At 37.5% G+C, this 13,992-nt stretch overlaps 1 protein-coding gene across 1 annotated transcript in view; it reads left to right on the top strand.

Moving 5' to 3' along the window:
• The window catches only part of FHOD3 (formin homology 2 domain containing 3), a 365,756-nt gene that overhangs the window by 257,661 nt on the left and 94,103 nt on the right, over positions 1-13,992 (top strand). Inside the window, exons 10-11 of the mRNA XM_042808981.1 lie at positions 1,181-1,419; positions 2,775-2,865. Of these exons, the coding sequence (XP_042664915.1) occupies positions 1,181-1,419; positions 2,775-2,865 (330 nt within the window). The remainder of the gene's footprint in view (positions 1-1,180; positions 1,420-2,774; positions 2,866-13,992) is intronic.

The raw sequence follows: 13,992 nt of genomic DNA, 5'->3' as shown, positions 1-13,992 counted from the left end.
CTGACCTTGGTTCCTGGAGAGATGTTTCACTCAGCTTCTCACTCTTCGCTCCCAGCTGCTGTTGTGCAGCAGTGTTTCCCTTTCTTAAATCTGCTTTCCCAAAGTGCACCCAGCATTGCTCATAGCCCAACTCTGACAGTGGTGGAACCCCTTAGGAGCTGCTGGATCTGAGTCTGATGTCCTTGGGGGCAGTGCTGGGCTTTGCTCATCTCTGCTGCCCCACCATCGTGAAAGCCTTGCCACATAAGCCCAATACAGTTACGTCCACATACTGCTCCTCTACTGTTTCCAGCTGATGAACTCACAACGTAGGTCAGATTTTTCTGTCAAATGTCACTGTCGCCATGCTATTTTCAGCATTGTTCTTTCCTGAAATATGCATACGTTCCTCTGGATTTACAGTGCTTCTGAACTGGCAGGAAATGCTGAGTTTTCCACTGAATGGCATATATGAAAGTAATTATGCTAAAAATTGGGAAGTTCAGCTGAAAAATGTGTGGTCTCTGTTTTTTTCTTTTAATCCATTCTGGTATGAGTTCACAGAAACAGGTTTGTTTTGTTAGTGTTTGCTTTTTTTTTTTTTTTCTTTTTCTTTTGTTTACTTTCAGGGAGATCTGTAAAAATTGAGATCTTTAAGAAGGCAATTACATATGCCTCAGCGGATCTCTTTCTTGGCTGAGAATAAATGATGATGCTTTTCTAAAATACTTTCTGAAGCAGTAGGCTATCTTTCACTCAGTCATTTCTAGTTGCATGTCTGAACAGCAGGAAATGTTTAATCAGCCAGTGTATAGGAGTTTTTTCAATTGATTTCAGCATAGACAAGAATTTACCTATGTATTTTAGGAGGAAATAAAGAGAGCTAGATGTCTAGCACTGCTTGGATTGCTTGTAAATTAAGTCCTAAAAAAACAAACAAAAAAGCCCAAATCTAACATAAACAAATCTGTTGTTTCAAGTCCCACAGTGTTCAAGGTGTCACTATAGAGTTCTATTGCTTGAGCTGCCACAGTGCATATTAGCAAATTAGATAGCAAATTAGATAGCACATTAGAGGGGTATCTGTAGAAATGATGACTCTAATAGGAATCTATCTTGTTGAGATCAGTAAATTCTTAAAGCCTAGGTGTGAAACCCTATAGGAAACACGTCAGAAACCTTGCCTCTCTTTCCTCCTCAGATGACCCTGAGGCATGAGGATGGCGATGAGACCGCTGACCCCCCTCCCAGTGGACGCAAGGACAGAAGAAGGGCCAGTCTGGGTGGCAGTGAGCGAAGGGGCCTGGAGCGCCGGCGGAGCCGCAGGCACTCGGTACAGAACGTGAAAAGCACTTTATCAGCACCCGCAAGTCCATGCAGTCAGTCAAACCCCAGCTTCATGCTAGGTCATGGGCAGCGCGTGGAAGATCTCAGTGAGAGGTAGGTGCCTGAGCTAAGGGGCAGGCCTTCCTTTATTCCTGTTACTTTTCATTATGTTTATTGCACTTTATTAATCTGCCAGATTCCCAGCGTTTTCTTTCTGTTTTGATTAATCAAAAAAAAAAAAAAAAAAAAGAGAGAGAGAGAACATTTGAAGTTTAAAAAAAGCCACATAAATTTGTATATGACTTGATTTACCTACATACTCTTTGGTATGTAGGTAAAGATGGTCCTTTGACACCATTTGCCCTAAGTAAATGGACCCAAAGTACACAAGGTACTCTTTGATAGATTTGGTGTTCAATATATGAACATAATGGGAGATTGTACAGGTATATAGTCACATTAATGCAGTTACTTGCTCTGTTTATGTTATGTTACTGTTAACTGATTTCTTCCCTTTGCAAAAGACATTCCAGCATAAATATTTTCCTTTTCTGTACTAGTGAATGTATCTGATCTTCTGTAATTAACAAAGAAGAGACAGTAATGACTACTTGAGGAGCAGTCTGCAACAGTGAACTCTGTCAGAGCTAGTATCACTGCCTATAACACTGTTGTTTGCTTGGACTATGCATGCTTAGAAAAAATGGGAGCTGCAAATCCCCAGCATGTCTGAATACCACACGAGAGGGCTGGAATTAATTTTGTATAAGTAAGATGTCTGATCAGCTTGCCTTCTTTGATGTCTGTGGAGCGTAGCAAGCTCTTGTAGGCCTTCAGTTATCTAATGTATTCTTCGTGTCTAAAATTTCATCTAAGAGGAATAATGCTTTGAAGCTGGCTATTTCTCTCTTTTAATTATAAAGGGAATCTAGCTGAGTAGTTCACGTGAAGATACATTTGCTACAGGTAACTAAAGGTGGACACATTTGTCTTCCAATGGCTCAGGGTGCAATTTGCAAAAGAAAAGAATGCTCCATGATGAGTGTTTCCTGTGTTGATTGTAGCATTTGGGAAGTTCTTTGGGGTCCCTCTTGATTAGCACCAAGTGGAAACTTAGAGCCTTAAAAACCCACGTTTCCTATAATGCTGCCCATCTTACAAAGCAAACTGAGTTTAAACTAGAATGTAATGGTTGCTGTCAATATGAAAATATGAGACTCCAAATAATTCAAATAGTAGTTGAATATTGTATACCACAAAATGGCTTTTTTTCTTTTTCTTCTTTTGTATATGTCTTGTTGTTTTCTGTTGTTGTTTTGTTTTGTTTTGTTGGTGGTTTGTTTTTTTGTTCTGTTGGGTTTTTTTTTTTGTTTTTAGGTTGTTTTTTGTTTTTTGTTTTTGTTATTGTTTTTTTCCATTTGGCAACATATTCATGTTTTTCCATCCCATCCTATTGGCTGGGTGTTTAGTGAACTGGAGGCCAAAAGCCACATGGTCTTACAGACAGATGACAAGGATGACAGTGCTTCTGAGGCTGAGTTTAAAGCATCTTCAGTCTGCGTGCAGCTGGGAGATTCAGCTGCTCTGCATGGAAAGCCTTGTGCATGGTCTTGGGCACCATTTTAGGACTTACTAATGTGACTGAGAATCTGCATCAATCAATATAGAGCAGATGCAGTTGATTTGCTAAACTGATGAATTTGGATTAAAAGAAGAACTGCTTTAATTCTAAAAAAATTGTTGACTCTCCTGCTGTAATTAAGTAAGTTGTGCAAGACAGCAGCTTCCACTAACACATTTTTCACTGTTTGCTTACTAGTTTTATTTTGCAGTCTTCCACAGTTCCTAATGAATTTATGCTTGAGCTGATGTTTAGTAGCAAGCTAGAAGATTACTTGACAGATGAGTTTTATAAGTTCTTTGAAATATTTTTTTCACCAATATAGCATAATTTCAATAACTATCTTCCTTTTCTGAAAAAATAGCCATTTCTATTCCATATCCTCCTTGAAGTTGATAATAAAGTATAATCTAAGTTTAAATCCAATAAATGAATCTTCATTTAAACATTTATAGATTCATGTAAACGTTGAAGTTTAATTTCATATTGAAGTTGTTCTACCAAATAATTTATTTTCCCTATTGGAAATTTACATTTCCCTATTGGCCCTGTGGTCTGTGAAGACCACAGAATGCATTTTTATGCCCAAAGATAAAAGTTCTATGCCCAGTGAAATTTTCTAAGTTGCTGGGACAGGAAGCTAGTCAACTGTCCGCATTGACTCCTCTGTATATCTTACTGGCTTTCTGATAAATGAACTTTTCAGGGAAACTGTTTCTGTCCTTCACATTTTTCATCTTTTTGCCTAGCCAAATCCATAACTGTGGTAGGAAAAGTAAAACCAGTCTTTGTTCTTGACCGTATGTCACTGAATCTCTCAACTTTCATTGAAATAGTGTAGGTAAATGAAGCAGTCTCTATATCTGATAGCTAATGTGGAACAAAAAAAAAGAAACAGAAATGAAATTGATTCGTTCAAATTTTTTGCACATTTCTAAAGTTTGAATTAACCCTAAGTTGAAAGACATTTTTATTTCTGTGGTGTTCCTATTAGAATTAAGTTTTCAAACTTGAGCGCCTGGTCTGTGAAGCAATATTTTTGTCAATTTAAAGGATTTTAATGGAACATCATATGTTTAGGCCTTACTACAACTTATAATGAAATTTTAAAATTTTATGATGCCTTATGATTCTTTCAAAAGAAATACTGTTGTGCCCCTTGTGCTTCCATCACTGGTGTTATAGAGATAAATATGTAAAAATAGATAAAATTATTTATTGCCTTCAACAACTGTGAATACAATTTGTTCATGCAGGAAAGATCTGTCTTTTGCCATTGACTTTCTTTTGGTTCATGAGTAGAGTCTCTCTCAAGGAAGGAAAAAAGTTTGCAGTATGGTTTTGCAGCACTGTATTTACAGAAATATTTTCTTCAAAAGGGGTTTCAGTCTCTCTACTCATTCACTACATTTTCTTTACCAGTAGGAAACTGGTCAAAAGATTATAAAATTTGTGAAAATGTTATTGTGCTGCTTCTAAACTGTCTGTGTGATTGCAGATTTCAGTGTCTGTTTTTACTGTGGATTAACACCATCAAGTTCAGTGGAATTACTTCTTTTGGTCTTAATTAGAGATTAATGTCATACTTCTATGCTGTTTTAGACAATATACTCGGTTATTTTTGGACTTTGCTACCAAAATCAGGAGAAGGTTCAAGATCCTCCTTGGATTCTTGTTCCCACAGTGTTCATGTTTCATTTCTTTCTAGCTGTGTTGGCTGGTTTGGCAGTTACTTTGCTTTTGTTTACCACATCAAACAGGTTGTCCACAGTCATCTGCTTTGTGTCAACCGATAAGTCTTCCAAAAAAGAGAAAAACCCATGGTGCCGGTAAAACAAAAAGGACAGTACTGGCCAGATTCTGTTCTTACAATGCTCTCTATCCAGAAAAGTTGTCTGAAATGAATGGAGTTGCTCTGATTTACGCCAGAGAGCAGACTTTGGGTTTTGAGTTGGGAAAAGTTGACCGTAAATGCTAAGGGCAAGCAAGACAAAAACTTGCAGGCCTTTCTCATCCATTTGGAAACCTTCTGCTAAAGTAAATACACTAATTTTTGGCTTGTGGTTCAAAAAATAAAATAAAATAAAAGCCCAAATCTGCTTTGTGTTAAAATCATTTTCATGGAGAGTGAAACTCAGCCTAATGTGTCTGTTACAAAGTAAATAAATAAGTCGATAACAACTACTTAAATAACAATGGCTGGAGGTTGGTTTAGTGATGTGTAGCTGCTACAACATACTTTATATGCTTCACCAGTAGGTTTGCTTTCCTCAAAACTCCTTTCTTTTAGTGTGATGACATAGGGCACCAACAGGCCTGGGGGGAATATCTGAATATCTGTCCTCTTAGAACATGGAACTTTAACTGCTTTGCTGAGGGTACCTCCTAAGGTTTTCTGTCCCAGTTCAAATTCAGTTCTCTTAATCTATGGTCTAGCATTCTGTTACTTAAGTGGTAGAGTTTTAAACAAATTTGTTTGTGTTTGTTTTGTGTGAGGGTGTTTTGTTTTTAAAGCAAAGCTAGCTTTTTCCAACCACACAATGCATGTGTTAGGAGTGCCATGGAATTTAGACTAGATTGCTGGTTTTATGATATGCAGTGACTTCTGGGTAGAAGTCTTAAAATGTGAATTTCTCTCTTTCAGTCTCACTGTGTCTGGCTTCAAAAGAGTAGAAAACAGGTAGTTTGGAACTTCTCAGTGCTGTCTTTATGGAACATGTGCTTTACTAAAGCATACATACAAACCAGAAACAATTCTTTATCCCAATTTTTTTTGAATGAGCCGGCTTCTTCTCATTTTGCTGTGCACTTCTAACTGCAGAGAGACCATCTCTGTCTCTCTTCCTTGGTGTCCTATGTGAGCTGAGTCAGCCACCTGAGCCAGCTTCTATGAGATTTACCATGAGAGCTCTTAGAAGAATTTGAGTGAATAGCTCTCAAAGTTGTGTGGAATTTGTTATATTCAAAGACTCTGTGGTTTATGAAGTTGCAAATAGCTAAGATTAGATATTCACCACATTTTGCCACACTTTCTGCTTCTTTTTTTTCTTTTTTTTCTTTTTTTTTTTTTCCACATAGTTTTGATTCATTTTACATCATCAAAAAACTGAAAAAAAAATTACCAGAACTGCTCACTATACATATTTCTCTGAAGGTTACCAATCTTCTGGTAGGACTTTCATATTGGTATTGGTATGCTTGGAACCTAACATGCAGAATATCTGACTGCCATCTTAACTCATCAGAGTGGAGCCTGCACCCTGATAGGGCACCGGTAACTACTTTTCAAGCTGCCTTTGTTTAGACCTAAAAGGCAAAAAGGTGTAAGAAAGAGCAAATGTGTGGGTCCACCTGAGGCTTCCAGATTTTCAATTGGAAAAAATTTGGCCTTAAGAAGACCAGGTTTGCTGGTAGCAGTGTTAGGGTCTTGTCTGGAAGGCTGTAATGACTCTTCCTCTGAACATAGAGTAGTGCAAGGAACTCCAAAATTTCCAGCATATTTCTGGGACATGGCACCATTGCACAGTGCACACTGAGCTCAAGGCTTTCACACCCTTTACATTCCCAGAGAAAATTGGAAAATTCTTGTCTGAACAAAGAAAAACTTTGCTGAGAAGTCATAAGGATCCGTTTGTCAGAAAATACATGCTTCTGATGTGTTAAGATTGCTAAAATTCAGGAAAAGATCTTGACGTTATTTTGGTTTTGCCAGAAAACAATGAACATAGCTGAGCTAAAACATTTTTACTGCTCAGCTTTGGATTCCTGCAGTTTTTAACCAACTACTCAGATCTTTGTTTGACTATTATGTCCTGTTAACTGATTATTTAATTTGCTTGATATAAAGCCAGGCCTGCAGGGTTAGTTTGTCCAAAATTCAGCTGAGACTTCTTACTTGTTTTTAAGTAATTTTCTGTCTTCCGACAATGCAAACCATGGCTAATTTCTTATTTTCTGTAACATTTACCGTGGCAGAATTCTAGTTTTTGTCATGAAGTTTCAAGTTCTGTTGACTCTGCTTCACAGTGTCAAATGTTTGATTACATAAATACAGATGACCGTGAGTTGAAGTTCTGAGTATAGTGATTAGTAGGTTTTCTGTGTGTGTGTGTGTGTGTTTTAAGGATATGTAAATACTACATTTCTTACAGTCAGTCTTACAGTTGTCTATCAGAAATACGGACTTATATGATACAGCAAAGTAGGAAGACTCTGTGTTACCCTTTAATGGAGGACTTGGGTTCTGATGAAGATATTAAAGGCCCAGAAGAGAAAATTAAAAAAATATTTTTATTGATTTAATTAAAGGAAGCAAATGTATGTTTTCTTAGACACTTGTCTTTAATTCCTGTTTTTTGATATTTGAGCAACTGAGGCACAAATCTAGACAAAGAAGACATCCCCAGGAGGAAAATGCAGTCATGGGAATGGATAGGCTAAGCATCTCTCTAATACATACATACATGTGTGTAATCTGAGCTACCTAGCACTAGCAGTGGCTTTGAAATAGGATGAGAAATCATTAGTTATGATAGATATGTTAACTTTTTCACATTTTTAATTAGTACAAGGTAAAATGGTTTGTAAAGCAATGATTTTGGATATAGGGCTGGAGCACCTCTCCTATGAGGAAAGGCTGAGGGATCTGGGCTTGTTTAGCTTGGAGAAGTCTCTGGACAGACCTCATTGTGGCCTTCTAATACTTGATGGGTGTGCATAAACAGGAGGGGATATGACTGTTTACATGAGTGGATAGTGATAGGACAAGGGGGAATGATTTAAACTAAGTCGGGGAGGTTTAGGTTATATATTAGGAAGAAGTTTTTCACATAGAGGGTGGTGATGCACTGGAACAGGTTGCCCAAGGAGGCTGTGGATGCCCCATCTCTGGAGGCATTCAAGGCCAGGCTGGATGTGGCTCTGGGCAGCCTCATCTGCTGGTTGGCGACCCTGCACATAGCAGGGGGATTGAAACGCGATGATTGTTGTGGTCCTTTTCAAGCCAGGCCATTCTGTGGTTCTATGATTGTAAGATTTATGCATTAGATTGAAAAGACTGGTAAGATAGCATCTGCTCACAGCATCTGACAGAAAGGACATTGAGGTGCTGGAGCAGGTCCAAAGAAGGGCAAGGCTTATGAAGGGCTCGGAGAATATGCCCTATGAGGAGAGACTGAAGGAATGGGGATGTCCACTCTGGGGAAAAGGAATCTGAGGGGAAAACTTACTGCTCTCTTCAAATATCTGAAAGGTGATTGCACTGAGAGTGGGGTTGGTCTCTTCTCACTGGATGACAGGTGAGAAGACAAGGGGAAATGGCCTCAAGTTGTGCCAGGCTAAATTTAGGTTGGCTATAGGAAAAACTTCTTTACAGACAGGGTGGCTAAGCGCTGGAATAGGCTCCCCAGGGAGGTGGTTGACTCACCATCACTGGATGTGTTTAAAAACCATTTGGATGTGGTGCTCAGGGACATGATTTAGCAGAGGGTTGTTAGTTAGAGTAGCATGGTTAGGTTAGGCAGTGTATGTATGTAGAGTAGTATGGTATGGTTAGGCAGTGCTAGTTTTGAGTTTGAGAAAGGGAGGCCACACTTCTCTCATTCAGGTACACAGTTATGTACAGAATTCAGTTTGCAGTGCTGGATTTTGTTGTAGAAGCAATGGTAGGTGTTTCCAGTTTGAATTTAAAGAGTAATGAAAAAACACTGAAACTTAAGTGAGATTGTCTGCATGACTACTGCAAGTGCAGCATAACTTAAGTCTTTTTTTTTCACTGCACATTTAGCTTCAAGAAACTACCTGAGAAAATGTAATGCTGAATCAAGATTTGAATCTATATTTGTGGAGGTCCATAGTAGTGTCTGACTGACTGGCATACGTGTTTCAGAGAGTTTACCTCCCCAGCATGTTCCCAGTTTTTGTAAACATGACTCTCTAATGCCGGGGAAGTATTTTACACATATGATGTGATGGGAAGAAAGAAAGACAACGATTTGGCTGGATTCCATTTCCAGAAATCCTCCCTTTGAAGTAAGGGGCAGTAACAGTGACCTCAAGGCGTCAACCAATATGCAGTTCCAAGCTCTGAAAACAGTACTTCTTCTCCCTTCCTGTATATGTTTCAGTGTTTATTGCTTCTAAAACCTCTCTTCATCAGGATTTTGTTTCTTTACCTTTGCTACTCATACAGATATAAAAACAGCAGTGCTGTTTGGTGATCAGAGAGCTGTGAGTCTTGAAGTCTTTGCGCAGCCTTGTCAGTATCTTAAGCAAGACTTTGTTGTCCTGCTCTGCTTTGATATGTCCTATATAAACAAACTGCAGCAATGAATAAAGTGTGAAGGCATTATCTACATTTTTAGGTGTGAAAAGTTCTTACTGAGCACATTTTGGGAATAAGAAAATAACAGGAATCTAAAGATAAAGAGCAGCATAATATGAAGGCATGGGGAACATATGTACTGTACGTTACTTGTGATTTCCACAGTTCTTTATTTAGGGCAGAAATACTAAGAGAAGTTCACTTTTAACCACTATAATTATGCATTTGAGTTTTTTTTCCATGCAAATTGCCAGATTTTAGGCTTTTCTAGTAATTTGTTTTCCATACCATTTCATGTGTTTTCATCGTCATGTAGTTGCACAAATTGCAGTGATCTGTCAATGGGATCTGGGGGCTTAATAGGTGATTTCTTTCAGTTTTGGTGGAGGAGGAAAGTACTTGTTTCTTACAAAATAAGAAATTACAGACTTCAGTTATCATTGCTTTCAGCTTTCGTGAAAGACCACTTGTCTGTGTTCCGTCAGCTAGCGTACAAGAAAGGAAGAAGCAGCAGAAATGTACCAAAGCATTTGTTTGTTTTACGAGGACTTAAGAATTTATCTATGAATTGTGCTGTCTAACCAGTGAAAGTAGAATTCCACTCATAAATTGAGGATAGTGGCAAGCAATTGCAAAAGAAAATAAAATGACATCCACTGTGACTTATGAAGACTTTTCTTTGATGAAATGTTTTTTGATTTTCTGTTTGTTCACCTGTAGGGAGTTCAGAGAAGCAGTTTTTCAAGTTCTGTTCAAGAGGTAATGTGGATCAGAGGTTTGAAGTGGAAAGGACGTGAAAGAGAAACCATACTACTGAGTTCAGCTGTACAATTTTTATCTTATAATAATATTGTAGAATGGCTAATGGTCACTTTTCCTTAGCTAAGGGTGGCCTCTATTCCTAGTTAGTAGCAGCTTCTCTAAAAGGCAGTGAAAGTTTAAATGCAAGTAATTTAAAGAAGCCAAACTGAAAAGCGTTTGACTTAATTACAAAGAGAAAGAGAGAGAGAAAATTCCTAATTAGCAATTAACTGCATATTGGGCAATTTTCAGGGAGTGTGGGAATAGTGGCCAGTACCTCTACAATTCCCCAGTCCTTTATTTTCTGGGTCACTTCATAACTTAAAGGCCTTTTCTTCACTGAAGTACAGTGTTCCTTTCTTGACAATTTCAATATGGGTGGTCTAAAAAGGCTCAGAAGTACACTAACATCCTTGTCTAATGACCTGAAAAATTTTGAAGGAAATATTTAATAAGACTTTAGCAAAGGTTAAATGAGCCCTACATGAACTGGAATCATATACCATAGTAAGATTTCTTTTTAATGTGCTGCTATCTCATTTTTTAAGTTATATATGCGCATTGTATGTGCAGACCAAAAAGTTAGTCCTCTAAATATGGCAAGACCATCCTTTTTCGTTTTGTTCTCTATTCAAATATTAGTGGTCAAATTCTTCCACACTGAATTAAAATGATTTAAAGCATATATTTTATTTTAAAAGTTTCCACTGATACCAAGCATAGTAGAATATGTTTTTGTGCTCATGTTTCTTTTCTGGCTTTGTTTCTTTTCCTTCAGCACAGTCTTACCCTCTCCTTTTTTTTTCTATTGGCTATGTCTTTGTTTTTAAGAATTAAAATAAAAAGATTGAAAGACTGCAAGTTAGAACAACCAAAGTTTGAGTGTCTTCAATCTGCATTCATCAACTATAAAGAAATGTTTTATGGGGGAGACTAGAGGGGTAACTAGTAATTGACTAGGTGATCTTGTATACATTGCTGAAGTACATGGCAGACACATCGGTTCATAGATTTTGAAAATCATATTTCACAATGGAAGGTACTAATTTGTATTTTTGTGAAAAAGAAGTACATGTCAGGATTGTTAAGTGTCTGTGTGTTAGGTAAGATGTCGAGCATCTCGTGCACCTTGCCCCCACCTTCTGATAACTTGCGGATTGGTCCCTAGATTATCATCTCCTTTCATCAGTCTGCGTTCATTAGCAGTTATACCTGTGCATAACTTCAGGCAACTATTTAAAATCAACAGGACAAATTTGATTGGAAGAAAAAACTAATTCATTAGTTTGAAAGTCTTTGCTTAGATTTCATTTTGATGTCTGAATGATTCTTCATCCATAAACTGCACTTTTATAGTCTTTTTGAATAGTCTTTTTGTATTTTGAAGGGCTATAAATGCTTTGTTCAACCACATTCAAACTAGTACATGTTTATTAGTTGCCGTGGCTGATGATACAATTTATAAAGATTTGTGGGATTTGGGGTTTTTGTTTGTTTGGTGGGGCTGACAACCTGTAGCAGCAATCCATTTGAAGATGAAAATAAACATAGTAAATGATTGTTAAATCTGTTTTCACTGCTGCAAAGCTTTTGTTTAAGCATTTCTAATCTGGTACAGTTGTCACGGAACTGAAATAATCCAACAATAGCCTTAACATTAGCTGAATATATCGGGTCCTTCAGCATTAGCTGAAGCCATTCATCGCTGTCTCAGGAAAAATATTTGCCTTGAGTTGGAACAGGATGAATTGCTCTGTGCTACTGAAAAATGTGCTGGTTTCTGCAATGTAGCTCAATTGAAAACCTCCCTATGAATCATTTTTCTTCATTTAATTCTATTATTGCACTGACACAGCACTTGCATTTGTATGTGGGAGAGAAAGTGTTTTTCCATACCATCTCTTTTTCATTTCACACAAAAAAAATGAACACAGAATACTTACGCGCCCAGATGAGTTCCCAAATCTGTCTGCTGTTCTATTTGAGCATCCCTCAGTTTGACATTCTTTTCTTTACAGGAATGTCATCTGTCTTTTGGTAGTGTTTTCCTGTTCAATAAATATTCAGGTGGATTTTTTTCTTTTCTGTCTTTTGGGAATAATTTACTTAGCAAAATACTGGCAAACAACTATCATTTTTGCCTTTGCAGAATGAACTATGCTTAATTCACCAGGTCTTGTGACTGAGCTTGCACACATATTTTCATTGTGTAAATTTCCCTTGATCAAACTTCCTTCCTCTAGCGAGTATGACCATGTCTGTGCATACCACTGGCCGCCTGTACTGCAGAAACACAGAAAATCAGCTCGTTCCTCTGACTTCCCCAGCTAATTGTCATGAACAAAGAGTTAACATTAGCAGAGGAAGAAAGTTTTCTAGTCAAAAGTTCTGCTTACTAAGAAGTCAAGGAGACTCGTGGAAATCCTTGGCCTGACAGAAGAATTATCTGGCTGCAATTATGGGAATAATATGTGCAATAATCTATAATAGATAAACTTCCAATAAAATATTCAACTTTGAAACAGTACACATTAGGGGTGTGTTTAATGTCTGATTATAGTCTATAATAAAAAGCATGCTACACAGAGCTGTGCATGTAAAGTTTATTTGAAACATGATATTTTCAAGTAATGTTCAAATGGAAAGGCTGTTACAGTTGGTTGGCTCCTTTGGAGTACAGAAAGTCGTGATGTCTGAGAAGCAGGGCTCTTGGTTTTTGACTTCTTCAGATGAAACTGCAGATAAACATCACGGCAGACAGAAGTATTTCCTTCAAGTCACATTATGAACAATTGTGAAGAATCATGAAGGAGGTCAGAGCCTGCACATTTCCAACAGCTCCATGTAGCTCGTATCATCCCCCAGTTGAAGTACTATTTCTTGTAGACAATTTCAGACAGACTTGAACCAAAACAGGTCCTCAGATGTTCTCTCTGAGAAGAGTTTTAAGTTCTTGTGATTGACTTAAAGGTGAAAATATTTCTTGCTAATCCCTTAGTCTTTGGCATATGGCTGCACAGCTTATCTGAGAGAAGGGCGTATGTAAAAGGCTCAAGTCCTGTAAAATGGCTTTCTTACATACGTTCTGAAGAGTTAGTTATATCTTAAATATGTTTTTAAAGAAATGCTAGTGGTTATGGAAAATATGTAATTGGTAGCCTTGAGAACTGAAATACTGTAGTTCAGTTTCCAGGTTTGTCTTCTGAACTGCTGACCAATTCAACTGGGTTTGACAGGAGCGTTTCCATTGTGAGTCTTTAAGCAGCTTGGTTTTCAGGGCTTTTTTTTTCCCCTTCAGAAAACTAGCTTTTCTTCTAAGGTAAGATGCTGTGTGTGTTTTCTAACAGGCTATATATCCAAATTTTATAAAGGCTATTATATATAGGCTTAATTTGTAGTGTTTTTGTGTTTGCAGTTAAGAAAGTTGAACAAGCATTAGATTTTCCCATTAATGGATTAGAAAGATGCTTTGCAAAGGAATTAGAAACCCCAAGTGCTGTATTTTAATTGATTTCTGCTAACCTGCTGTGTTTACTAGATAGATCTAGTAAGTTGTAAACTTTTTACACAGAAGCTCAACGTTTTCAAAAACAGGTTCCTAAAATGGAATTGTATGTCCTAATTGAGCTGCAAACTTCAGCAGGTTCTGGGGAAATAGACTGCGTGGTAAAAGTAGATTTGGGGCTTTAGGTACCAATTAATATCCTTATCTGATAAGTTCTGATTTAAAAAAACAAACAAACAAAAAAACTTTGAATGGTGGGGTAGGGAGCAGCTGTCACTGATGGTAAATAAAAGATGTAATATCAAGATTTAGATCATAAGTTCGAGCTTGTAAACAAGATACAGAAACAGGATGACAAAGTCTCTAGAAAAATACTAATGATCTAGTGCTCTGAAGTGGTCTTATAGTGTGCACCAGCTCTCTTTAATTCTGGGTATA

This window comes from Centrocercus urophasianus, unplaced genomic scaffold, assembly GCF_019232065.1.
Source record: "Centrocercus urophasianus isolate 14NV4802_14NV808 unplaced genomic scaffold, USGS_Curo_1.0 seq_11, whole genome shotgun sequence".
NCBI classification, from domain to species: domain Eukaryota; kingdom Metazoa; phylum Chordata; class Aves; order Galliformes; family Phasianidae; genus Centrocercus; species Centrocercus urophasianus.
The sequence above is the reverse complement of the archived record's forward strand: the minus strand, read 5'-3'. Positions and strand labels throughout refer to the sequence as shown.